This window comes from Anser anser (genome assembly GCF_964211835.1).
Source record: "Anser anser genome assembly, chromosome: 17".
Classification (NCBI taxonomy): Eukaryota; Metazoa; Chordata; class Aves; order Anseriformes; family Anatidae; genus Anser; species Anser anser.
The window spans coordinates 6,039,330-6,066,630 of record NC_139738.1 but is presented as its reverse complement, the minus strand read 5'-3'; the positions used below and the strand labels follow the sequence as shown (position 1 = coordinate 6,066,630).

The 27,301-nt window shown below is 39.7% G+C and overlaps 1 protein-coding gene across 2 annotated transcripts; it reads left to right on the top strand.

The window, feature by feature from the left end:
- The first annotated feature begins 467 nt into the window (after positions 1 to 467).
- On the top strand, positions 468 to 17,867 carry LRRC38 (leucine rich repeat containing 38). 2 transcript variants are annotated; one of them, XM_083803014.1, is made up of 3 exons: positions 468 to 2,686; positions 15,018 to 15,304; positions 17,733 to 17,867. In XM_083803014.1, the coding sequence occupies exons 1-2, from the start codon at positions 2,059 to 2,061 to the stop codon at positions 15,269 to 15,271; spliced, it is 882 nt and encodes a 293-aa protein (XP_083659140.1). In that variant the 5' UTR covers positions 468 to 2,058; the 3' UTR covers positions 15,272 to 15,304; positions 17,733 to 17,867. The 2 variants fall into 2 exon arrangements, with proteins under 2 accessions (XP_083659140.1, XP_083659139.1); XM_083803013.1 differs by lacking the exon at positions 17,733 to 17,867 and having other exon boundaries at positions 1,943 to 2,686; positions 15,018 to 17,285.
- The last annotated feature ends 9,434 nt before the right edge of the window (positions 17,868 to 27,301 follow it).

The following is a 27,301-nucleotide window of genomic DNA, read 5'->3' as shown; positions in this document are numbered from 1 at the left end:
GCCCGTTAGGAAGGAGTTATGTAAGAGGTCCAGTGATTTTGGAAGGTTTTAATTATCTTTCCTGCTGTACTTTAGAATTTCATGGAGCATAGTACTAGCTATCTAAGGTGGTTCTGTGCATGCTAGAAAATCATCCCTGTGTAGGGTTTTCTCAAGTGCTTGTGTGTGTGTGAACTTGTGTGTGTTTTGCAGCACAGTTGCAAGTGCTGCCTTGGCTTCTGTCCCATCCATGACTGTTCCCTCTTTGTGCCCACCCTGGCCTTCTATCCAAAGTTCCCTTTTACCGACTGGATTTCGTCCTTTGTACATCAGGCCAGTACTCTCAGATCCTGCTGTGCACCTTCAACAATTCAACAATTTCTGCTGTCATCAGAAATACTGGGGCTAACGAGAAAGGCTGTGGAAGGAAACAGACTTCCACTGGAAGTATGCAAAAGGTATGCTCCTTGTGTTCGCCATAAGCCGTAACACAAAACCACAGTCCTGTGCAGCGTAACGTGTTTGAAAAAACAGTGATATTGTGACATTTCACTCTAAAGTCTGTAATAATGCGAAATAACAGAATGACACAGCAGTGCCTGGCACTGTCTGGTGGAGCAGATGCATGGAACAGTCTCACCTTCAGATTGCTATTTAAGGAGGGTCTTTATTGAATGAAAGGAGAAGGGGAGGGGTCTTCTTTTACAAAAACAGTATCACTCACTGAAGGAGAGGGTGGTACTACTTTCTGTATTTAAATGTAACTCTTGGTGTCTTGGGAGGATATGATATCTTAGATGGAATTTTTTGTACCCTGTCCTGAATGAATACTCTGAATTCAGTTATGAAATGACCTTAAATCAACATCACTGGCCTCTCTTTGACCTGGGAATGAGCTTGCCAAAGGCATTTGAGTTTATGCTTTAATCTTCAGGATGTACACACCAAAATACAATCTGTCTTTTTAGAAAAATCTTCGTTCATAGCACATAGGTGTGGCCCAAGCACTAGAGTCCCATTTCTGTCTGCTTACAGGGTGTGTGTAAAGAGGGAGTGATGGAGTTAAAAGTTAAGCTTGCAGCTGGCAGAGATCCTACCTTTCTGGGTGTGGATTTGGGGGTGTCATAAAAACACAGATGCCTTCTTGCAAAATCATCTCTGCTGATTGAAGCAGAGATGCAGGAGGCAGGCGGATTGATTGTTAAATATTTTTTTGCCCTGAAAATGAAGAAAATCCATTCATTTTTAACTAGCTGAAGGTCTGATCCACATTTTTTGCTTTTATCTGGCCGGAAGGACATTACTAGTGCCATATTAGGAAGTAGCCGTTTAGGTTATTAAAACAGGAAAACAAACACCCTCATTTTTGAGACCATATTCTTTGTTGCTGCAGTAGATTATTCTCATTGATTAAAAGATAATGCGTCATTTAAATAATGTTAATATGCTTGCCCTAAAAGCTGGCAAGGCATCCAGAAACAGCACAAGCTATTTCTCCTTGTCTTTGCTGCTCTTCTGCTCCCTATTTTACAAATAAAAGAGAAAAGAGACCTTAGCAGTCAGCCGGATACTTCTGACCCACACCTGCTTTTCTGTCGGGTGTTGGTCACTTTGATGTAGGCACATGTGAAGAAACAAAATCATTTTTTTCATCAGGGTGCATTACCTGAAGGGCTTTTTAAACGTGAGCTGTTGCTGCCAGAGTCACAGGATTAGGTGTGATTTCCCATTTGCTGGAATATACAGCAAATATGCTACCAGGCTCCCAGCTTTTTTTAGCTCACAAAAGCAAGGGAGTCCTTTGAAAGGTCCTCGGCTTACCCAATCATCGCTCTTTCCCTTGCATTGTACGGTATTATCATTCTCTGACAGTGTAAATCCTCACATATGCCTGCCTCCCTCTCCCCTTCAGTCACTGTCTCCCTCCCCCTGCCGAGCCCGCTGCCATCGGATCGGGGATGATATGTGATCTCCTGGAGACGAGCACACACACACACGAGTACCAGGCACTGCTGCTCAGCTAGGCAAAATGTCCTTCTCTTAGAAGTGGTGCTCATCACAGCTTTCAAATCCTTGACGATGTTGCCATGCTTTCCTTTCTGCCTTCTGCCTTTTTCTGTCTTTGTCTGCCTGCTCTTCTTACCCGGGGGTCATTTTTGTCCTGCTGTCTGTAGCTGTATGGACTACCACACCATAGACTGCCGGGATCAAGGACTCCCAAGTGTTCCTAATCCATTTCCATTGGATGTACGGAAACTTCTTATAGCCGATAACAACATTCAGGCTATACCAGCTGACTTCTTTATATTTTATGGAGATTTGGTCTATTTGGACTTCAGGAATAACTCCCTCACCTCTTTAGAAGAGGGCACTTTTAGCAGCTCTACCAAACTGGTGTATTTAGACTTAAGCTACAATAATTTAACACAGCTTGATGCTGGGATATTCAAGTCAGCAGAAAAACTGATAAAACTGAGCCTTGGAAACAATAACCTGGTGGATGTGGATGAGGCTGCTTTTGAGAACCTGGAACAGCTCCAAGTGTTAGAACTGAATGACAATAACTTACAAAGCCTCAACGTGGCAGCCCTGGAAGCGCTGCCCTCCCTGCGGACTATACGCTTAGAGGGCAACCCTTGGGTCTGTGACTGTGACTTTGCCAACCTTTTCAGCTGGATACAGGACAATGCATCCAAGCTCCAGAAAGGTAAAGCTCGGTGGCTTAGAGCACAGCGTGCACGTTGCTTTGTACGTGTGTCTTGGAGGGAAGGAGGGGTGTTGGTCAAACTGCCTGTGCGTCCTGCCTGCAGTGACCTGAACTGCCTTTTGGTCGAACTCTAATTGCATGCTTTCAGCAAAAGAGGCCATTAAAATGATGTTGGTTTCTTTTTAGCAGCAGGTCTTCCTCCCAGTTAAGAAATAAGCTTTAAAAATAAGCCATAATAATTTTAATTTATAGACTAAACTCACATAGGCAGTGAAGGAGCCTTTTCAAATTCATTGTGCCCAGAGCTGATTCTCTTCCAGACTTGGGTTTCTTTCTACAGTAAGCCCTTTGAACAGCTAAATATTGTGTGCCAACTCCTTAGGAAAGCTGATTTTCCTCACATTTTACTCATCAGCTACAAAGCTGCTACAGAGGAGTTAAATCCGCAGTTTATGCAGCTGTGGTTGTCAGCCCTTTCCCAGAACTATTTTGTTGTGATGTTCTGAAACTCTGTTCAATAGCTCGATTATGGTGCTTTTACTGAAATAGCACTGCTTCCAATATTAGGAATAAATTAAAATGGCTCTGGAACACCCCAAAATACAGGATATATAATTCTGGTATTTGGGCCAGTAATTTTCAGAAGAGCATGGACAAAGAAGACTGCCACGTGTCCCTGGGAATCCAAGGTTTTGCTCCTCATTTCCCACCTGACCCCAAAGCCATCCTTAACCCAGCTTTAACAGGAGATCACCTCACAGTTCCTGCCTCCCAACAAGCACTGGAGCATAAACTCCTGCCATTGAGCTGCCCAGCTGCTAGCAGAAGGGCGACTGCTGGGACCATAAAAGCTTGTAAGGGCTGCCAAGGGTGTACAGGTTTACACAAAATCACTGGGGTCTGGGCTTTGTCCAAGGGATGACGTCCCTGAAGAAGATGGTGAGAAGTAAAAGGCTGGGGGAGAATCTCAGGAGAATGGGCTGAGGTCGAGTAAGTGGGTGGTTGACATCAGATGCAAAAGGCGAAAAACACCGCCCAGAAATTTCAGAGGTCTTTTGTCTCCTCTCTTGATCATCAGTTTGCAATCACTTATTCAAGCTCTTTCTATGCTCATGACCTTGGGTGGCATTTTTTATGTTTTTTATTATATTCACCTAGGTTGCCTTAAATATTCTTAGCTGTAAATAATAATAATAATAATAATAATAATAATAATGAAGTCATTTGAGGGAAAAGTCGTTTTTGTTTGTTTGTTTGTTTTTTCCTGTCTGCCTCAGTGAAATCTTTACCCTTTGTACACCAAACCTTGGCTGTTCCCCCACCTTCCCGGTGCTCTAGTGAAAGTTCACTCTGTTTGAGCCAAGTATTTGCCCATCTCTCCTGCTGGCTCTCAGCCAAACATCAGCTCACCTCCCCATGCTTTCCATCTTTTCATGAACTTTAAGCTCCTTCCCCTTCGTCCAGACCGAGTCTGTTCAGTTAGAGTCTGTTGCAGCCCATCTCTCTTTCTTTCCTGTCCTGTCAGTGTTTTTAAGCTTATCTGAACTTCTTATGTCTGGAAATCTCAAGTACCTAAGCTTTCCGTCTCGGTGTCAGTGTTCCCCAGCCTCTTGCAAGCTTGCAGATGTTTTCTTACAGTATTGTAGCTCACTGAAAGTAGTGGAAGCTGTGTTTCAGTCAAATAACCAAAAAATAATAATTTACCTGTCCATACCTTTCAAAGTTTCAGTTTGGTTCGATTTGGGAAGACGAGGAGGAAAGAAGCGAATATTTAAATGGTTGCTTTTCAGAGCTGCCCACCTGACCATTGCCTAAGCAAATGCTCTGCTTTGCATTTACTCCCAGGTGCAGATCTACCCATGTCTTTGCAGCCAGTCATGTCGGTGAGGGTTCAGTGCCTGCATGCAGAAGAGCACACAAACTCAGCACCTTGATTGCTCCTTGTGAGCTGCTGTCACAAAAAATGCTGGCTGCCTCCTTTAATAGAGTAGTAAAACATTATTCCTGAAGGTGAGGGCAAAACTAATCCCCAAAAGAAAAGACCCTCTCAGTGACATTTTAAAACAATATGTCCACAGTTGAGTGCCTTTCAAAGCAACTTTCCGAAAGTCCGTGTAGAACTAATTCTTAGGATTGGGTTTCGATCAGGTTTTATACACAGTCATCGGTTTATAATGAAGTTACAACATTTTACCAATTAGGAGCTAATCGTGCCAGCATTAATTGTCTGCTTATACTTGTCCAAAGCCCTCTTTGCCTGGCATTTCTGGTGGTGTTACATCTTCCCTGGGAGGAGTGGGAAGAGCAACTCAAAAACTCAGCATTCAGACTTGCTGGTTTCCTCATGATACTGCTATGAGGTTGGAGGCAAGTATTCTTGCAGCAAACACATCAGGATAAGTAGGGCAGCAGGCATTGCCTGGAAACACTGCAAAAGAGAAATATAAGAATACATTTTCAGGGCCCAAGAAAAGAGCTTCCTTATCTTGGCTGTATATTTGTCTCTTGTGATGCTGCAGAAACTCGAGCATTTCCATTGCGTGGCCTCTATGAATGGAAGACAGAAGGATGGAAAAAAGGGTTGGCTGGGGTTTTTCTTCTCTTGATTTTCTTTAAGAATATGCAGTGATTTACGCTACAGAGCAGTCTTGTGACAGACTGATGTTCCCCAGCTTTTAAATGACAAACTTTGTGACCTGGATTTACTGAGAAGGAAAAGAATATGGAAAGGTGAATGACAGTAACTTGCATCAGTGATCCCCAGCGTGTTCACACAAAGTACAAAGAGCTGCAAAGAAGCTAAAGGCTCTGTACAGTGTCATGTGTGTCTTCTGCTGGATTGGGATGCTTCAGAATGGACTAGAAAGGGAAAAGATATGCCAAAGTGGAAAAGAAACACACTCCAACTATACTGTGAATGAAGTAGGATCCAGGTGTGCAATTCGGAAGTGTTTCATAGCAGTCCCTGGGGAGTCAGAACCAGTAGCAACAGAAGATAAATGTCTGGGAGAAATACACCGGCAGGCTTACGTATAGGGAGTTCATTTGGATTCTTCACTTTCAATGACACTTAAAATAGTTTAATGTGTCCTGTCTGCATGTCTGAGAGAAATCACTCAAGCTGCAACTGTTTACGAAGCCTAGCCACTGTTCCACCTTTTAATTTTAGCACTGCAGTAAAATGTCATGCTGGTCAAACCTGCCCTTGTTTTTTGCAAAAGAAATACCAGCTTGCTTTAAGAATTGGAGTTTTGTCAATCAGAACAGAAATCTCAATAATTGATCCTGAAACTCTCTACCTCTGCAATTAAGGCCTCTGGAGAACTCAGTGATCTGAACAAAAGACATACTTCAGCTCATTAGCTTTGCAAAAGCCAGGTCCGTTTTCTTTCTGGCATGCTACCAGAAAAAGCTTGTGAAGTTACAGCTTCTGCTGGCCTGCCTGACTAGCTGACTGGAAAGCCTCATTCCAGCTGTGCTGCCTCTGCAAATCTAGCTTGTCGCTGCACACAAGCAGCTGGGATTTGAATCATTTTACAGATCCCAGCATTTATGCATCCAACCTAAATTTCTAACTAAGGCATTGATTTGCAATAAGAAACTACTCTCACATGCCAAATTTGCAAGCAGATTTAATGAAGAAACTGCCCTAAAAGTTTTGCAACGAAACTCAGCATTCTACCTGCTTTAAAAAAATAGAAAAGCAAATATATTTTTCTATTTGTAAGACAGATATCAATAATGGAATTTTCATCATCCTTGAAAACCAAACAACATTTTTACCCTCTGATTTAGTTAATATGGATTAAAAAGACAAATGGATGTGCATAATGCAGTGTAGAAGAAGGAACTGTGAAGGTCAGTGAAATGGTGCTAGGTGGAGAACATATAACAGTTGGTTTTTTTCCTAGAGAAGACGGAAAGTGTTCACTGTGGGTCACAATGGGACAGTTAAGTTGTAAAACTTAAAAAGATTTTCTGTGGAAGGGTGAGTTTGATTTTACAGGCATTTGATAAGCCTGAATGGCAGCATGATGGTTGATGATGCACATTAAAAGCTTCCCGGTAGGAGGAGTATGGAGATTAAGAATACTGGATATTTTTTTTGGAAATAGAAAAGCTTCTGTAAGATCTCTGTCCCTTTAAAGACAGTTGTCTTTCATGGAAGGTTTTATTCCATGGTGGGGCAAGCAAACTCTCAGAACAAAGAATATCTTGAAAAAACAGAAGTCTAACTTGGTCTTGAATGTGTTATTCAAAGAATTCAAGGAAATTGCATATCTGAGGTGTATGCTATTATGTTCTAGTCTCTACTTGCATGTATTTGTTCCACAGAATCCTTTTTATCTTCTTTTACAAAAAGCATCTCATAAGCCTGAAGTTCGCTGAAGTGGGAATTGAAGAAAGCAGGGGAAGAAGAAGAGAGTTTGTTAGGAATCTGACAGAAGTAATTAAGAAAAATATGATAGAAAGCAAGAAAGGTACTGAATAATGGGGAAGGATGATTATTGGTTAAATATCTTTTGTGCATAACGCTTCAAAGCTTTGAATTCAGTCCAAGGAAATTTGCCATTATCCATCCTTCCTTCATTCCATCCTTCCTTCCTTCTTCCCTTCTTTCTTTCCTTCTTTCCTTCTTAGATCAAGTCACCTTTGAGATTTGTGTTTTCTGCTGTGGTGGGAACTGGAAGTCTTACAAACATACTCATCAATTTCTAATGTATGGAAGGGCTTTCTTCTACTTTCAAAGTTTGTGTTCTGTATCACATTTTATCTTTGCTAAAAATGCACTTTTCCTTTCCTGCCTTGTCTCTTAACCTAATTTTTCCAATAATACTGTTTGAAACTCTGGGCTCATCCAGCAGAAGGTTGTGGGCATCCATTACCTGCAGAAATGAGTTTCAGAAATGTTGCCATTCCAGCATTTAAGTACAGCAAGTTTTGATGGAATAAGTTCTTGGTGAAAGGTGCTGTTTAGAGTGCATGACACTACAAAAGAAATTTCTCAAATCCTTCTGAGCATCTCATCTTGAAGGTAATGGACTCAGTTAAAATGCACATAGCAAAAGCAAAGACAGGAGGTATGCAGTCAACATATTGAAGTGCTTTGTAGAAATCTGCTGCTGATTTTTACTTTCTGTGAACATGCTTTGGGCAGCTGTGCCTTGTTTGCTAATGACTAATGCATTTTTAACATGACTTTTAATTAGTGCTTAATTATTCCTTAGTGTGACAGAGTGTCTCCTTTCCATCATCTTACCCTCATTTCTTTCCTTTTTTCTTTTTTTTTGTCTTCCCTGTAGTTTCTTTGGAAAAAATGTTTCAGGAAGTTGTGCAGAGTTTGAGGGACTGCAAGAAACATTGTGTGCTTTTCATACTAGACGCAGTGGTGCTTTCTCAACCTTGTCTGGTTAACAAATACTCCATTTAAGTTCCCCGCTATCCATTGCATGAATGAAAGGTTCTGCTGCCCTTTTTATTATAACAGTATTAGAAAGACCTTAAGCAATTTATGGAGAAGTTTTTGACTGATCATTCTTATTTGCACACTGATATTTCCAGAGAGACTTGAAAAATTCATTCAGGATTGGCCAGAGATGGAATTCCCAGTAGGTTTGTACTCTCTTTGATAAATAAAGGCAATATATGTTTTGAGCATTTAAAATCAGAGTAAGACGAGCTATAGGGGAGGACTGCAAAGCCTATGTGACAACAGGAAGGCAATATCTAGGACCGTGTTTTCCTCCTCATTTAATCAATTGTTGCTCCACTTTGGAAAGTTTTGTACACAAGATTACAGATCCTTAAGTGACCCAGAGCATTTTTTAGTGCCAGTGTTGGTACGGGTTCTATTTAGCTACTTCTAGGACTTCTGTAGCTGGTACCTCCCCAGTAAAGATGGATGGTTAAACTGTAAAGAGGTAAAGAGGTAAAGAGGTGTGTTTCCATGTAAAGACCGTCCATGCAAAGAATAGGAGGGAAGGATGGTAGTGAGAGGAGAGGCAGGAAAAAAGCTAAGAGCGGGGGACAATGAGACTGTAAGCAGCCTTCTGGAGCTGGGTCCTTGAACTGAATTCAGTACAAAAAGCAGTGGTTACGAGATTCAGTATTGAATCAGTGCAGTGAGAATGGAATGGGTTTTGTAAGCCTGTTCAGAAAGGCTGTGCCCGAGGTGATCATCTCCTGGTTCTCCACGTCCTTTTATAATCCCATTCCAATCCAAGATATACTACTAAATAAATTTATTCTGTAAATAAAAAAAAAAAATAATGTCATGCTTCTGTAGTCTAGGCCCTTAGAGTAGCCTGTAGGGGCTCACTGAAAATGGTAAACATTGTCTTAAAAACACAGCATCATAATTATATGTGAGTACAAGCTTCATTTGACCTTCTAACCTAACTAAAAGCTGGTAAAACGACTCAGCTTTTTGTAAGTCCTCTTGACTTACTGTTCTTTATCAGTACCTATGTTCATCTGCTATGTAGACAAGGCTGCCTTAATTTCGTGCACTAATATAGAACCAGAGCAAGCTTCTGCTAACCAGGACAGACTGTTCTGTCCATTACAGCTCGATTCTTCCCGGGATATCATGCACATGCTAGCACATCACTAGTACAGAACATAATATCCAGTTTTTGGAGAGGAATTAAAAGCCCTAAGAATGCCCATTCAGCAGCTTTTATTCTGTTCATGCAGAAACTCCTAAGAGAAATAAGATTACCTAACAAGTGCAACAGATTTGTTTCTATATATATGTATATATATATAAATACATAAGGTGATATCCAAGTCATTTTCAGTAAAATGATCTGGCTGCCACTGCCTTTTCGCTGTTTCTTCCATCCTAAGGTTTTTTGGAGTACTTCCATCTCTCAGGATTTGAAAATGTGAGGACAGTTTGCAGTGTGGCACCTAATGTTAAACTTGACAGTTTGCTTCAATGGCTAAATATAAAGTACTTTCTGATGTTAAACTAGGAGACTCCAGGGCATTTGGCCATTAAAAAAATTTATTTAGGGGTCTAAATATAGGCTTCAGTTTTTTAAGCCTTACTTTTCTGATAGCTTGAGGCTAATTTTAATGAAATTCCATATCTCTTCAGAAGCAAGGCCTCTCTCACTGCTTATTAATAGATCTAATACATTAGTGATGATGTTTAAGTAGACTAAAGAGAACTATAGCTGGAGGGAAAATACCATACAAGAAATAAAACACCACACTTAAACATTTCAAGTCTGTGTAAACTACATTCGGTGCCATGGGAGAACAGCTGAATTGCACCCAAAAAGGCAAATATCAATTTTATTTTTCCTAAAATATTTGAATAGCATATTATAGTGCTCTTACAGTTATTGTAATGAACACATTTACATGAAACACACTTATGTTTATGGCTTATTTCATACATTGTTCTGCATGTATTCCTGTATATATCAGTGTATGTATGAGTGGGCATTTTCATAATCCCATACTAGTGTGCACTGCTGTACATTATTATATTAGAGCATATATAATTATATATATATTTCTTAAATAATTGTATTATGTGAAGTCTACAAAGACCCAATAGAATTGGGGCTTCCCTTTCTTTTTCTTCTTTTTTTAAACTCAACCTCCAAAATACAGCAAGATTTCCCAGCTACAGAGGGTTAACAGGCAAAGACCACAATATTGAAGTAATAATGAATTTCGGAAGTTGTCCAATAAAAGGTATAGTTAGCATAAGTATTAAGAAATCATGACACAAGGAGTCCTTCAAATAGTCAGGTCGACCTGTGTAGGTGATACGTGCTGCTGCTTGTCTTTAGCCAGTGGAATATAAAACAAAGGCACAACTCACAATGCAGTCAAAATATCAGACAAACAAAAGACCAAACAAAACAAACAAAGCAAAACAAAAAAAAATCCAATGCTTCTCCCTTTAAAAAATAAGGCTCTAGAACTCCAACAACTTCACACTCCCCACATAACTTAGATATCTGGGAACAGACCCATATTTCAACTCATTTTTTCAGTATTTAGAGACCAGCCTCTGCAGAATCTAGCACCTGGCCCTTGACTAGGACTTCAAAGCATTCCCATTTTAAAAGCAAACAATTCATTACAGCCTGGCAGTGTAGTACATCTGCTTCTTCAGAGGACATAGCAGAAAGTAAGAGCGCGTGACATTGTCCTTGAGACAGCTGGAGTTTTTACAGATAATGTGATGGCCCTGACCAAAATAACAAGCTGCGTATTTATAACACGCTCACACTTGTTATTTCATTTACAGATTTGTTTGGTATGAAGAAGCAACTCTTTGAACATGTTGTGGGAGCAATGAGATATATATAACTATCATCAAAGGTTTTCTTGCTGCAATAAATATTGAACCTCCTTGTGATACCCTTTACAAGAAGCCTAACTGATTTTTTAAAAGAATAAATTAAACAGGTTGTACTGAATTAAAAGTGTGTTTATATATCAGAAAATGATATGATTCAAGTGGTCAAAATGGGCGAAAGCAGACCCCAAGGTTAAATGGCACTGTCCTCCTCTGCAAGGCTTGTGTGGAGGGTGCTCATGTAGAGGGTGCATGATAACCTGGGATTACTTTCTGCCTAAGCAAAGTACAAAACTGGCCATGTTGCTAGGCACGAATGTAATAGGAGAGGCGGAGCACATAACATCAGTGCTCCACACATTGGATGCCCATTTCTTAAGGCCAACGTACTGTTACGTAATACAAAGTTCCATACTGCTCTGGAAGGAAGCAGCTGAAATGGCATTGTTTGTGTTGTCCTAGACAGACATGCCCCTGACCTTCACATTGTGGTGTTTTCAGGTAAGCAATTGGAAGCTCTGGTCTAATACAGGCTGCGTTAGCTTTGGGAGGAGAAATTCCTTGCGTCACTAGAAATAAAGCTGCTAAGCTTACTACTATTACAAATACAGGCCCTTCCAAGTACTCCAAATTCTCTTTGGAGTCAAAAGAAAAGGTTCTGTTAATTGTATTGGGGTTTGCAATAGTGTCACAAGACAGCAAAAAATACCCCCCAAAGAAACAAAAAACCAAACCAACATTCGCTGGGCAGGATGTAATAATAAATGGTCCTCTCTCCCTCAGTCACTGCCATGCTTCCACTGCGCTCTGCAGCCATTCTAGGTTTCCAGTATGATTTCCAGTATGATTTTAGCAGACTGCCTTATGTGTGGATGGAAGTCCATTCATTCACGTCTTGTTGGGCAAATGGTGCATATGCAGGGTGGGTGAAACATTAGCTGGGAGATAGAAAGGCCTCTATACTGGCTCCTGATTTATGATGTTGTATTTTGCCTGTTGGCGTCTACTGTTTTCAATGACTAAGAATTCCACAAAAAAACTGGAGGCTAAGCTAGCACCTTGGAGTGTTGAAAAATAAAGCAAGTAGAAAATTCCTATCTTATCTATTTGATTTGAGAACATGACCTAGATTTCAGTACCGATTGCTACATGGAGAGAGAAGAGCTTTTTTATATCTCTCCATTGTATAATCAGACTCAAAATCATTACAGTACACTGATTCTCCTAGCAAGAAATATCCTCTAAGTGACTTGGTACATTGGCGATTCTTTTTGGTTTGTATTCTGTGTGCTGTGACGTTAGGTGAAAGCATTGGGGAAGAGGAATAGAGCTCAGAGCCTACAGGTTCCATTTAGGTCTGTGGCAAAACTGCTGCTGGTAACACTGCGGAACAATTGGGCTCTTTTCCCTCTAGGATCATGAGCAGATGCTACAGCAGCAAGTTATTTGTAGAGGCGAGGGCTGCAGTAAGTAGAGCTGTTTAGAACGCTAGTTGTCTTTTGTTTGTTTGTTTTTGTGTTTTTTTCCCCCTCTCTTTCTCTTTATAATATATTGTTTTTCTGCATTCCTTGTGGAAGCTTAGATTTGCTACTCCAGCTCATCAAGGCCACTGCAGCACAGAGATAATTTTAAAAGCTGGCAGATGAGGACACCAGAGAATTTCTTTCACAAAGTAGAATTGTTTATGGTCACCTGTGCAATCTTTCTTTAGACACGCAGAGAACACAGCTCAGCTGTTATGAAAATAGCAGTGCTGATAAGAACTCAGCAGTTATTAATGGTTTGTTTTACAGAAACAAGGTTATATATTTTTTTATATTTTTTTTTTACAGAAACAAAGTTATATATTTTTTGTTTTGTTTTGTTTTGTTTTGTTTGTGCTTGCTACAAGTGAAATGGAATTTTAGATGGCACATTCACTTGGACCAGGCTTTTCAGCCAAAATATTGCTATGATCTTTTCCTATTAGTGAGGAACTCCTCTTCAAACAATTTTTCAATAGGTTACACTCATTTTCTTGCTGTTTCTGTACAATAGCAGTAACTGCTTTGATTACCCACTTTAATTTATTGAAAACCATTTCCTTTTTTAAAAGCTTACTAGAAAGACACAGGTTTTGGAGTCGAAGGGTATGGCTTTTCTCTCCTCTCTTATTTCTTATGGCTTTGAATAGGAAAGGTACCCATTTGTGTCCTCTTTTGTTTGTCACTCTGGCTCTTCCCCTGGAGTTGCTGTTCTCAAGTCTAGATGAAAAGGAAATACAGACTCAGTGCCAACAACTCTAACTTCTCCTGGTTTGTACAAAGAGCTCTATCACAAGCTACAGAGTGCAGGAGTGTGTACTTCCTCTTGCCATCTGTGCAGTCACAGGCACGCTCCAGTGCTCCGCTGTGTCAGCCTGTGCACAAGGCATGGTGTGTGTGAATGCTGCAGGTTCCAGATTTCCAAAAGGCTCAGAGAGTGTTTGAAACCGGGTGGCTCCTCTCCCTTCCAGGCCAGTTCCACAGACAAGAGGTTTCAAAGGTCTGCAGAGCAAGTTGCCTCGCCATCTGCCGTGCACCAGCAGTGTGCTCCAGGCTCAGGGAAAAAATGTCACATGTATTCAGGTGGCAATTTGCCTAGAGGAAGCCATTCAGCCTTGGGCATGCTGACTAGTGTCCTGTTCTGCTGGCAGCTTTCATTAGGTTGTGGGTGAGAAAAGAAGGAAAGCAACAGAACTTTAGGCAGATAAAACAGATACACGACGGCTTTTAGGGATCAAAATTTCATACAGTCATCATTGATAACGGGTCAAATAAGTCAGGGTGATGCATTGAATGGATCCCCAGCTGTCTTGGCTAAAAATCCCTGTCGAATTAACGTAACAGCCAGGCTGGATCCAGATAACTAGTCAGATTTGCACCACGAGTGCTAAGAGCCTGGGTTTTGTAATAAAACAAAACGCACCTTAGCAATTCAAGCACAAGAAAAAATGGAATTTGTAAAAGCGGCGAAAACCTTATCCCACATCCTCTCTGCAAAGTGGCACAATGTGGAGCTGTGCAATGGAAATACCGTGTACAGTGAGTGCTCACAGCAATGCAGATTCTGAAACTGGGATCCCATTTTGTGATCATCAGCAGACAATAATAAATGTGTGTGTCAGGGAAAACAGCAGCACTTCTCATGTCATTAATACGCAGTTCTTGTACTTCCCCTTTACATTCATATACTCAACAGCAAGATAAAAGCTATCTTGCTAACAGTGATACAGACTTCATTCACTTCACTATTTTTTCCATTCCAGCCCATTAATATACTCTCCTTATTTTTCCTGGTGTGAATGAAGAGGGAATTGAAGATATGCCTTTACTGCCTACTACCAAATTATATTCTCACCACTGTTTAAATTTTGATTTTTTTACTTTTACTATAAAGAACCCACCTGTAGGCATTCTTCAGTAATGCATGGAGAAATAATATCTGTTAGTCTGTGTATGGAGTGTTGGAGAGAAAAGGTTGAAATCAGGTCAGAGTCAAACAAGAATCCTTTAAACCTAAGATTTTTCTTTTTGACCAGAAGAAAAAGACAACTGTAGTTTTGTGCATAGAAGAAAAATTAGTGTAGGAGGCACCAAGGTGTGGAAGGAAACTCAGTGTCCCTTTTATCCTGTTTTGGAGTCAGAATTTGTGTTCAGAAATTAGTACAGAAATGCTTCCGAGTCTCCAGGCATACTGGGTTTAGTATTCCCGCTTTTTAATCCTCAAAATCACAGCCCCTGGTAATACCTCGTGGAAGAGTAAGGGAGAAAATAGCTTAATGTCTTGAGGGGGCACTCAGGGGGGCTATGTAATGGCTTTTAGATAGTGTCAGATTTTGTTCAAATTTTTCCTGAATTTCATACAAATTCATAAACCTGGAATTAACCCTTTTCTTCAGTTTTTCTTCAGACATTCAGTATCTGTCCAGAGCAACAGAAGGATTCATCAATATTCCTCTAATTTGTTTCCCTCTCCTCTTCTTTGCAGGTCTCCATGAAATCCAGTGTTCCCTGCCTGTAGAAAATAGAAGAATCTTTCTGAATGAATTATCTGAGGTCAGCTTTAGTGAATGCAAATTTAGTTTGTCATTGACGGACCTTTTTATCATCATCTTCTCTGGAGTCGCAGTCTCCATTGCTGCAATTCTATCAAGCTTCTTCCTAGCAACTATAGTACACTGCTTCCAAAGATGTGCTCCCAGTAAAGATGACGATGATGATGAAGACGACAGTGAGGACTGAACTTAGCCTATATACTTAAAATCTCCTTGGTTTGTAAGTTACTAGATCATCAGCCAATGTCTAGGAAGAAAACTAGACTAAAAGCTTTAAATATGAATTAGATGAAATGTTTAAGGTTGCATTCTAATTTTGTGAAGGTCAAAGGTAGGAATTGCCGTTTGCATCTGAGGCTGTTAGTTTTACGTGCATATGTAACCTGATGCAATGAGGTCAGATTGATTTCTATGAACCTTAGTCAAACAATTTAAATTTGAAAGCTGGAAGAAAAAGGAAGAAAGGGAAAAAAAAAATCTAGTGTTTTAAAAAGACTAACAGCTTCCACATTGTCCATCCGGTCAGATGCAGATTCCTGCAAGCACTTAATAGCTTGTTTCAAATGCACTTTGAAAAGAACTGACTAGATGGAGGCATTTCAGCTGGAAATATGGAATATAAAACTGTCTTTCCTAGAGCTAAGCAGTGGGAGATTCTAATAAGCTCACGCAATTTTCCAAGTAACAAAATGCAATTAAAATGATTCCTAGAACTGTAGAAAGCATAGGAAGGTTGGCATTTTCTCTCTCTAATTGTTCTCTCTAAACGTTCATTCTTCTTTTAATGGCACAGTTGCAGGCATCATTGAGCCAAAACTTCTTCTCTATAGGTGAAATATGGTTCTAGATCTGAGTCATCCGATGCAGCTGCCTGGCACCTCTTTGGTTATGGCACAAATACTAACTACAAGATTCTTTTGTGTTTTTAGACACATTGAAGTAAAGGAATTCCCATCCCTGTAATGCTAGGCCCAAGGAACTGTTGCAGTATTCAGTCTGTTTAGTTATTTTAAAGCACTAAGGGCTATATTCTGCTCCTGATTATACTAGAGTAACACAACTGAAGTGAACACCGTGATCCAAACTGGCAACTGTATAAACAAGAGTGGAATCTGGCCCAAGATATTTCTGACTATTATAGATTTGTCAAAACTTGAGCTCTTCTATATAACGGTAGATATTTTTGTTAAAATGAAAAGAGACATTTATTACAAGTGATTTTTGGAATAGTGCCGGACAGCTTTTTAGGATAAGTATATTTTTAAAATATTTGTAATGGAAATATTTTTTTAAAGCTCTGTGTATTTGAAGTATTATCTAGAATAGCCATGAGGGCTTACTTACACTAAGAAATAACATAGTAATAACAATCTAAGGACTGTATGCTATTATAAAAAAATAGAACTGATAAAAAGTAGCATCTATTTAACTACTGTAAATGCTATCATTTCTTAAAAACATTCTGGTTATAATATTGCCTTGCTCAGTTAATATGAATGGACTTTATGGACAGTTAGTTCCAAATCTCTTGTATCTGTCACGCTGGTTGTTCAGGCAGACAGGAGTGAATACACTGTGTGTGCTGAGGGGTACTGTGGTCCAGTAGATGGGGTATAAGATTAGGACTCAGGACACCTGGGTATTGTCCCTGTCTAACAGCGACCAGCTCGAAGACTTTCAGCAAATCACTTTTTCTGTCTGTGCCTCCATTTTCCTACCTATGAAATGAAGATAACAACTATTTATCTTTTTTTAAGTGCTTCGAGATATACAAGGGGGAGGGAGGCACTGTACTGGGGCTATGTGTAATGATTACGTATGTGAGGCTGATGCAGAAGTTACATGACAGATCTATTGGGATCTCACATCAGCACGACTTAGCTGTGGAGTCATGACATCAGTGGAGTTACTCCACTGGCTAACACAACCGGAATGGAGTTTGCACCATGCTGAGGTTAAAACCAGCACAAGAGTGTTTACTTCTGTTAGCTCTACAGCTTATTCAATGTGACTTAATGCTACCGTTGTTAAGGTTATTATTTCTAAAAACACACTGGAACAGAATTAAGTGGGACAGCAAGAAGATATTCTGTATCAATACTGTCTTATGTTATTCTTACTCTTTCAAGAGAAATGAAATGACATGACTTTCACTGTGTAGTGCCATGTTTAAAAATAACACAAATATATTTATAATTTCATCATGGACTTTCATGTTTATTTGTATGTAAAAAAAGTAAAAGAGCAGTTTTGCAGTATGGTTGGAAATATACAACTTGTTGCCTGGTGCAGTTCATGCAGTACGCTCCCTTTGCAACAAATATGGATATGTTATCAACAGTTTTATATTTAGAGCTGTGCAAGTGGTTCAGTGATGGAATAAGAAACTGGGTCACACCTTTTTGTTGGCAAGTTTTATTACAGGCTCAAAGCTTGCGTCCAATTGGCAAAATGATCTATCCTACCAAGCTTTCCAGTGAGATGTCAGTGAATGTTTCAGCAAATTTCTACCCATCCTTTAGTCACAAATCTATGGTGTTTTGTTTTGTTTTGTTTTGTTTTTTTCATTATCCTGTAAGGTTGACTAATTTTGCAGAGGTCTTATCTCAAACTCAACTATTTTGACTGGGTTCTGCTCTTACTTGCAGGTTCATCCTACCGTGATGCCTCAAAATGAAGATCTAGATTTGTGTAGAGTTTGTAGCATTTTGTTCAACCCAACATAAAGCCCTGAAAGCACTGATTTTATTTGGATCTTAGCACCCCTCAGAACAGCAAGGAACAGACCAAGCTGACACCCACATAATCCAGTACAAACTGAAGAGCAAGGCTTAGGAAAGCTTTATTTATGAAGCTGCCATTCTGGACACTCCATCACATCAAAGTAATTTTGCAAAGTATGTTGTTTTTTTTTCCAAATAAGAAGTTTTAATGATGTTTCCCCTACTAAGTAATGTATAATTAATAAGTATTGAGCTCTTCTGGTTAGCAATATTTATTTATTGTAGGCATCAGCTGTAACCTACTATTAATATTGATTTTCCATATTTCTAATTGCTAGTAAATGAGACAGAACTTGGATTTAGTTCCTATTGGGATTTTTGTTATTTTATTTTATGTAATCTTCAGAGCAAAACATTCCCCTGCAAAACTTTAAAAGTAGATTTCACCATGAGTAGAACTCTTGAAAAAGTGGCCTGAAGGTTGCGTTATTATTGCAATCTGACCTCCACAAAGGTAGTAGCATGGAGGTAATCCCATCTTCAGCTTTGTGGACATGAGAAGTCTTCCCGTGAAGGGATCCTTCTATGGATGGGATCCAGTGAGTATGTAATCTTCTCAGACTGCAGTAACTCCCATTAAGATGAGTGAAGTTGCACTTGTCAAGTGTAAAAGCTGAATTTAGCTTCCCGTGCAATGCATTGCTAGCTCAGGAAACAGTCTATGCATTGCTATAAACGTGCAATAGGAACTTTGTCTTCCTTGACAATCTTCCTTCTAAAATGGCTTAATTTTTGTGTTGGTATCTCCCACCGTCAGAAGTGAGCAGACATTCTACCTTCTTCAAGGAGAAGGAAAGATACTATGCATGACCCAAATAAAATGTTGCCGGCTCAGAGAGCCAGGAAGCAGCTGTCACATTGCCTGCAGATATGTCTCCTTGATGAAATGCTGGATCTTGGTATGCGTGAGAATCCAAGAAATGTGCAAGAAAGCAAATCTGCATAATGTAATTGAGATACAAACTGACTTTCTAGAAGCATGCACATAGGTTTAAGAAAATGTCTAATTCACAGAATATTAAAATAAAAATCTCCTGAAGCGACTGTCCAAACCTAGCATTTCATCCTCAGTCAGCCAGTATCTTTCTGAGGCAGCTTCATTCCTGCTGTGATTCTCACTCAGATGTGAATATTAATGGATCAATTTTTGGAGCAGCATAAAAATACATTGGGAAAGTACCTCGAAGGGATGGTTCTGGAAGCTCTTAAAGAGGAGCATACTGCTTGTCTCCCTCAGATGCATACTGCAGGGTGAGCCACTGTACACCGACAGCTAAAATTTAGCCAGGCATACTTAGAGATAACCAAAAATGGTCTTGTCTGTTGGCTGTGCAAAGCACTGTGTGTGCAATCACCTATAAATGTGGATAGGATTGTGCACGCTTGTGCAGTAGGGAGAGGGTGCGTGTGTATCACAATACTAGAGCTTGCTGTAACTATCACCCCTGTAGACAGCCTCAGTGGAACAGCTGAAGCCTGATGGGGATGCTGAGCCTGAGACAGTCCTTCATCCCTAGCGGAGGTCCCTCTGTACTGGCTTTCAAACCCATGGGAGCAGCTCTGTGCAGGACCTTTTACTGATTCAGCATGTGCTACCTGCCTACTACGTGAGTAAATGAATTTAGTTTCCAAGGGTGCTAGCTGGCACGCTCCTGACTTAAGTCCGTGTCCCCCAAAATAAAGGAGCAGGGTTTCGGATAGCTTCTGAATCCCATCATTCTTGAACGTACCGCTGAACGATGTTACTATTTGTGGTGTAACCTGTTTTTACTGACCTCTAGTGGCAACCGAGACGCTTTACTGTGGAGGTAAGTCGTGATTCGTTGTGGTGAGGGTGTCGTTGAAATGCTAAATCCTCACATTTTCCATAAAGAAACCAGAAATATACAGTAGGTAATTAAATTTCTTGGTGTAAAGCAAGTTCTGCCATAGACTCTGAGTACCAAGCACCCTGTAATACGCACAGGCCACCATAAACATTTATTTCATGTCCCACCTGTTAATGTTGGAGCAATGCAACCATGTCATAGAATTCTAGAAAATATCTACAGAAGAACCTCAAATACATCATCTAGCATCATCCAGTGATAAGTTAAGCTTTGTAATAAAAATACTTCAGTTGCTAGTAAGATTTCTACTCTCATCTTGCCATCTTCTTCTCCCATTGTGTCTTGTCTTCTGTATCTTCATCTCTTGTCTGTACCTAGAACAACAGAAGCCCAGCCTGGTACTGTTGCTGCATGGTACAGCAACACAAATTACCAACAATAGCCATCAGACTGGGAAGAACACAGTTTTGTTTATACTCCCCAATCATCCACATATGACTGCAAAGAGTTAGCAGGAAAAACCTATTGATTTTAAACTGACAGAGCGCAACAGGAGACCTTCTGTTGCAAACCAGAATGCTGGAATTGTGATGTGCCTCCCCAGTTCCCATCAGCTCTCACACCCCACCCAGAGCTTCATGAAGCCCTGTGGAATTGTGTAACATTGGCTTAGCAGACATAATGTGCATTTTTGGGGTTGTCAAAAAACATCCAAGTAAACAGAGCAGGCTTCTACTGTTGTTTTTGTGGGAAGTGAAAAGTTTGCAGGGAGGTTAGCAGCAAATAAGGAGTGAAGAAGGTTGGATTAGAGTTGTTCAGTAGAGTCAAGTCTGCTTCACAGCAGCATTGTTTTGATTGGAGAGCTGCTTTTTCTCTGATTTCTGCTAGTTGTGGTGAGTTCTAAAGGTTAGCCAGTTCATGCCCAGGTATGAAATATGATAGCCTTTTAAAGAGTATTTCGAACAGAAGTGGATTCTGATAGAATTTTTAAAGCTTAGTGCTCACAGGTGAAGCACCAATTGCCTTTTTGAAGGCTTTAATTTGTAACAGAAATGTGATGTGTGAAGTTATAGGTTGTACAAAAATCTGTCATCTGATCAACCCAGAACTGAAAGTAAGAAACATCTATACAGACGATGATGCTAGCAAGATATGCTTCAGTTGTTTCACCAATATGTGAGGTCACTCCTCCATGCAGACATAACTGGAATGTAGCTGTTGGTTATTGACACTTCCTTTTTTTTTCCTCCTGGTCATGCTACTCACCGTGAGATAAGAAAACACAAGATAGGTATTGTACACCACCTTAGAAGCTCCCCTTAGCTTGGAGAGTGAGCAAAAAAAAAAATAATTGAGTTGAGCAGTAAATCCAGCTTTGTGACCTTTGCTTAAAATCTAAATGTGATACAGTCCAGCTGACTAACATTCCAAGGCATAGCTCGGTGGTGTTGTGCAGGGCTTTTGCTCTTTAATTAATGTTGAAAGACTTTACAGCAGAAATAATGTATAGTCTTCACGGTATTTAACAGGGAATTAAATGGCTGTGAACACATGTGACAAACAGTTCTAGTCTATTTTTGCCCACCAATTTTTCTCAAATTGAGTAACTGTTGCTCTCTTAAGAGTAGATTAGGTTTGCAATTTGCAGTGGGTTAAAGTATTACTCTTTATCCTTTGAAGATCTGGCTTCAAATGTGAATTTGGGTCACAGGAGGAAATGACCAGAATAAATCCCTTAAAGGTCATTTTGGTCAGTTGGGCAAATGCATAGAGATGTTCTTATTAACAATATAAACTGTGTACATGAAGATGAAGAAATGTTTCTCTGAACTCCCAAAGATTCCATATAAACATGGCCCCTAATGGTTCTAAAAATGCAAGGTTTTAACTAGAGAGATGAGACAGATGTTCCGTAAATATCATTAAGGAGGGGAATGAGACATAATGAGATTAAGAACTAGTATTTTTGTAGGTGACTGTTATTTTTGATTTTCTTATTTCCTTGAGTACTTACCTTAATTTTAACATGGTGATGTTAAAGCCTACATACTGGCAGAGAAGCGTGGAACAGTGGCAAGCAGTTAGTACTAGGTACTGGTTTAGAGCTGCACTGTCCTAACTGGTAGTCCTGAAATGTCTGCCCATCAATGCTGATTCACTATGCAGAGCCTTGCTTTATTCAGAATAATTCAGTTGCCTTGCGATTATGTTCATTTTTTTTAACCCTGATTTGCATCTTCAAAAGATGGAACAAGAAAATGTTGCTCTATAACTGATTTTACTGTTTTCTTCCCATAGCAAATCCCGAATGTCATTGTATTAACTAACCTCAGAGGAGACTGTTTAAAAGGTGGCAGGGGAGTGATGTATAAAATATTCCGTATTTTTACTTTGCCGTATTTACTTTGCCACTCAAAATCCAATTGTAAATTATGTTTCCAAGAGCGGTATAATATTGAAGTAAGTCCAAAATAAGATATACTGTGTCCACAGCTTAAAAAAAAAATATATATATATGTATATATTGCAAGAAAAATCTTTTTAGTAATTATTCAGTCTGGAATGGCTTTTTTTTAACAGACAAAGTAAGATAAACCCTGCCACACTGGATTTTAAATGAAAGCAGGGAGTGTTCTAACCATAAACTCATGAATGTTATACTATGTGACAAGAAAATGACTACAAATTTAACACAGCCTAATTTATATTATTCCTTGAGGGAACAGAAGTCATTAGGCTGAGAAGTTTGTATTGTTTTCAGAAGAAAGTGTTTCATGCAGGCTGATTTCTTCAAATTTCTTCAATAATGGCATATGGGACGCAGATTATTCACCACTGAGTAGTGTGTGTGTGCGAGTGCATCAAAGGAAATAATTGCTTTCTGCTTAACCTGAACCATGCTTTAAACAAAAATAATTTTAGCTGCATGTTGGCCTCAATTCTCATTTCACTACTAAATTATTTGGGATCCAATCCTTATCTGGTAAAGGTTGGTAGGGCTCCATTAACTTTATTACTGTGAAATGCTGATTTACCCAGGGAAGATACTGCCTGCAAAATGCAAGCTCTGCAGCCCTCTGCGTGTGTTTCTTCTCTCCAGTTTCATGCAGAAAGAGAGAACTCTGCAGGCCTTTTACACTGATGATCTATATGTATGTTAGCAGTCTGAGTTTGTAATTTCTGCATTGGAGGGTGATTGCTAATTTCATTTAGCTGATAGTATTTGGGTATTACAGACACTGTGCAGAGAGAAGCCATATAGCTTTTCCAGCTTCTTTCTGGATTCGGTGGTATTGCTGTCAGGTCTGCGAAAGGAGAGTCTGGTCCAACTCACCAAAGCCTGGCCGCAGTCTTGTGTAGCTCAGGCAGCAACAGAGAAGTTGCCATTCTGAGCACATTCTCTTGATCTGATAATCACTGTACATCTATGTCCTAGTTTGATGATGGATTTATAATGAATGTCTTTAACCTCAGCCTATCCCAGCCATCTGCTCTGTGAAGCAAGCTGGCACTTCAAAGCCATTTTTTGCTTCAAGGTGTCCCCTTGTAGTCTCACAGAACAAATAGTGAGTCATCTCCTCCCACCAGAACAAAGCAAGATTGTAACCCAGCTTAGTGTGAATGCCCAGTACAGGAGACAGGCTGCACAGAGCACCGCAGTCAAATATGATGATAACCTTTGCGCCAAGGAGAATAAAGGCTTGTCAGAGCTAGTAGTAGAGACGTACCTATGTCCTCAGCAGGGGCAGCAAAGGAGGCTGGAGTAGTGCTTACATCAGCCAAGCCTGTGAGCAGTCACTTGTAGGGTTTCCTCGGTGATACTGTTACGTAGAGTTGGGTAGACGTTTCTCTATCAGCTTTCTTAAAATGCAGAGGGCAGAGAAATCAGGTAGATGTTTCCTATTTTGTTGCATCGCTCTTAGTGCAGATTTCAGAGCTATGTATTACAGAACATATGCGCCAAAGTTTAGCGTTATTGCTTCTCAGCTGAGTTACTGAGAAGTGACACTAATCTCTTGGTATGTGTTAGGTATGTGTTAGGTATGGGAATGTTTAATTTCTACAGTGTATGAAGGGAGGAACTATCCTGCACGTAGGGTTGATGATCCACTTAAAACAAAAAATCAGAGATAATTACTTTGTCTGGACTAATCTGTTGGAGGAGTATCTTTGCCATGCTAGTTTAATTTATTACTTTCCCAAGTGTTACAGCAAATGATAGAAAGTTCAGACCAAGTGCTTGGTTTTTGTTTTCAGATGATCTTTGATTTACTAGATAAAGTGGAAAAGATTTTAAAATATGGGCTCATTATTTTCATCCATGCATCCTTGTTTTCATCCTTGTAGCATCACTGAGTTCATGTAGTTCGTAGGGCAGTAGTAAGGTAGCAAGCCTTGGCAGAGTGTTGCCTGTTATTTGCACAGTATTACATCTTATTTGACCATTTTCAATCTTTGAGGATTTGATCTAAATCACACTGCTGCTGAAGTGAAGACTCCCCACCAGGTTCAGTATTTACTGGATAGGTTTTTATTAAGCAAAATGTCTTTGGATTCTTCTAAGCACATATGGTCTATGTATTCGTGTAAGGAAAGCTTGCCGTTCAGTTAGTTGTCCATTTGCCGTTCCTGAAGTCCATCTGTTCTTTTCTTAGATGCAGGAATTGAGACTTCACTGTTAGCAAGCCATGCTATTCCTGCAAGCCTGCACCAACGTACCCACATCTACAGGCAGCAGGGTTTTGGTCCGTTATCTATCGTGGAGCTACAAAATTAAGGACATTCAATCTTAAATGAAAAAGTGTAAGAAGCTTTGTCTCAGAAAGTGACAAGTAAGACTTGTCTTTTTTTTCCCCATGTTCTTTACCAGATGATCCCCCCTGCTGGCACCTTCAAATGAAGTGATTTAAAATGGATGTGATATTAAAGCTTTAAGATAGGGTTTTAAAATAAATGAAATGCTATCCGGACTGTAATAGTAACAGCTGCTGTGTCCACCAGCTGGATGGTAGACTTAATCACTCAGTCAAATCCCACTTTCCACAGTGCTGTGCTTGTTTTCTGTACCTTCTGCCCTTTCGCCAAAACCACGGCATAAGCTCGACAGAGGGCTGCTTTCCTGTGGAACGCCTCTGGCTCTATCGGGGAGCCAAGGAGGGAGAAAACTTTCTCTGAACTGTCAGCACGGCATGCACCATGCAGCTGTGTTTGCCTTATCTGGAACACGATTTCGAAAGTCTCAAGTCTGGAGGGAGCTAGAGCTCAGGCTAAAACCTATGTGCATGTTGATGTGTTTCCCGACGTGGAAGATGCCAGCAGGAGGGTGCTGTTCAGTGCACAGCTGTATACTTGACAGCTGCAAAGCGGGGAGTTTTGCAATCTGTTTTCATAGGTTTTGGAGAAGTATCTCTGAAGGCAGGAGCCCTACTTTCTGTGACTGCCAGTTGTGGTGCTTATTTTCAGAAAGAACTTCTGTATTCTTTATAGGATTGAATATTAACTGTGTTAAATATATGTCGTCAATACTGTAGCTTTGGAAAAAGACTTGTCACTACTGCCCTGTAGGATAGCACTATTGTTCAAACCAGTTCCAAGTACCAGTCAGTTTGCCTGTTGAAACTGTCACTGGTGAAACAAATTGTTTAAAACTCACTGAATGACCTCAGAAAACAACTTGTGTTTTCAAAATGTCAGTTTTCTTTTTGACTTTGACCCAAGCTTTGTATAAAGGTTAGCAAGAGAGTTCAGTACGATTTCCTTTGGGATGAAACTAAATTTTTGGTTGACAAAAACTAAAATTTTTGTTGTATTCCACTTGCTTAAAGGAGCCATTTAAATATATATATATATATACATATAATGAGTGAAACTGAAAACTCAATTTCTCTGATTTGTGCATCAGCTACCAAATCAAGCAATCCACTTATTCAGGCCTGAGTTCTCACTCCCAACAGTGCAGCTAACTTAGTGAGCAGCCATGGCCAAGGCAGTTAACCTTTCTATTCTGTGTTTAACCATCTGTAAAATGGCTATGACACTACTTACCTGCCTTACGGAGCTGTACTGATGCTTAATTTTTAATCAAGCTCTGTTAAAACACTGAGCTCACTGGATAAAAGTTGCAATGAGGGGCAAAATAGTTTTATTACCATATTAATGCTTTATAAGATCAACCTTTCTGAGAGTAGTATATGGTGAACGATATCAATGTCCCAGAAATAACATCAAAGAGGAAAGGAAATACCGAGAAGCATGAGGACAGATGTACCGGGATGGAGTGCAGACTTTCTGACAGCCTAGGATTCCTTCATCTCTATTAATTATACATGTAGAGCAACTTGTTAAAGCATTTCTAACGACATGTTGACACAACCTCAGACCTCTGTCCTGGCAGGCGGTCTTTTGAATTAATTTAACCCCAGGATCAGAAGGAAACGGACAAGCTAGTTGAAGACATTCCTCTAACAACCACAGTAGGCTTCTATGAACAGAACAGACTTCCTGAGAGGGGGAGAACGGGAAGTAATGGTACACCTTCATGGGGAGCTCGGTATGAATAATTTCTGCAGAAGAACCTGGCATTACATTTCAGGCTGATTGTCCGTGGAATATGACCACGTATCATCCTAGGTGTTATTCTTTTACCTCCAACAGTGCCCTCCAACAGTTTCAAAAATAATTATTAAAATATTTAATTTTACAAATAAAGTAGTTGAGTCATTCAAGAATTTATTTATGATAAAATATAATTGCTTTTATGTAACAGCCAGGATAAATAGAAACCAACAATGAACTATATTTGAACAGTTTGCCTATTATATACTACAGTATGCAGGTCTTACCTAGTATTTTTAAGTAAATTTAATGCTGTGTGCATTGCAGGCACAAATAAAATAAAATAAAATAAAATACTGTAATTACCATTCATTTCCCCATTAGTGCTGCTGCAGTGTTTGAAGTGCAGTTCCACAAGGGAAAGTAAATGCACATCCAGTTTTGTGAGGTTTCCTTCTTTGTGCTATCTCAGAACCTCAAAACGTGTATTCTTTACAAGATAATGGACAATGGTACAGCCCGAAGCTTCCATGGATGAAATAGTGGCAATATCTTGAGTCTACAGATAAATAAGAAGGTCATAAAGAACACATGCCCTAATGTGATATGAAGCTATTATAGTAGATGTAATCATTAGCTCACAGAACTTTTATTATATATATATATTTTTAAGAGTCACTTAGAAAATTAGACTTTCCAGATTCAGAACTGCAACCTAGCTAGAGTGATCTAAATTAAATAAAAAGTGTTATTGAAACAGACATCCACACTGAGTGGCAAAGCCATGACATTAGAAATACATTAGTTTGATTGTGCTACATTGCTGATTCACTCACAGGAAAGTCCCCCAGCTTCTAATTATGACTGTCTCAGATAATTTATAAATTGAATTCTTAAACAAATAAACCCCTTGGAAAACACCTTGTAAAGTAACTGCTGATTCCAAGTGTGCAGCTTAAGATATCTTGAGGACCTTGACCATAACAAAGTGCTGAGCACCTGCTGTCTGGAAAACACTAACATTTTGAGGTAACCAAATAACTTCAGTAA

What these genes read in the sequence shown, in the direction of transcription:
- LRRC38 (XM_083803014.1), top strand. Translation starts at nt 2,059, where the DNA reads ATGTTGCCATGCTTTCCTTTCTGCCTTCTGCCTTTTTCTGTCTTTGTC. An exon ending in TGCATCCAAGCTCCAGAAAG is followed by an intron (nt 2,687 to 15,017) that starts GTAAAGCTCGGT and finishes TCTTCTTTGCAG; the next exon opens with GTCTCCATGAAATCCAGTGT.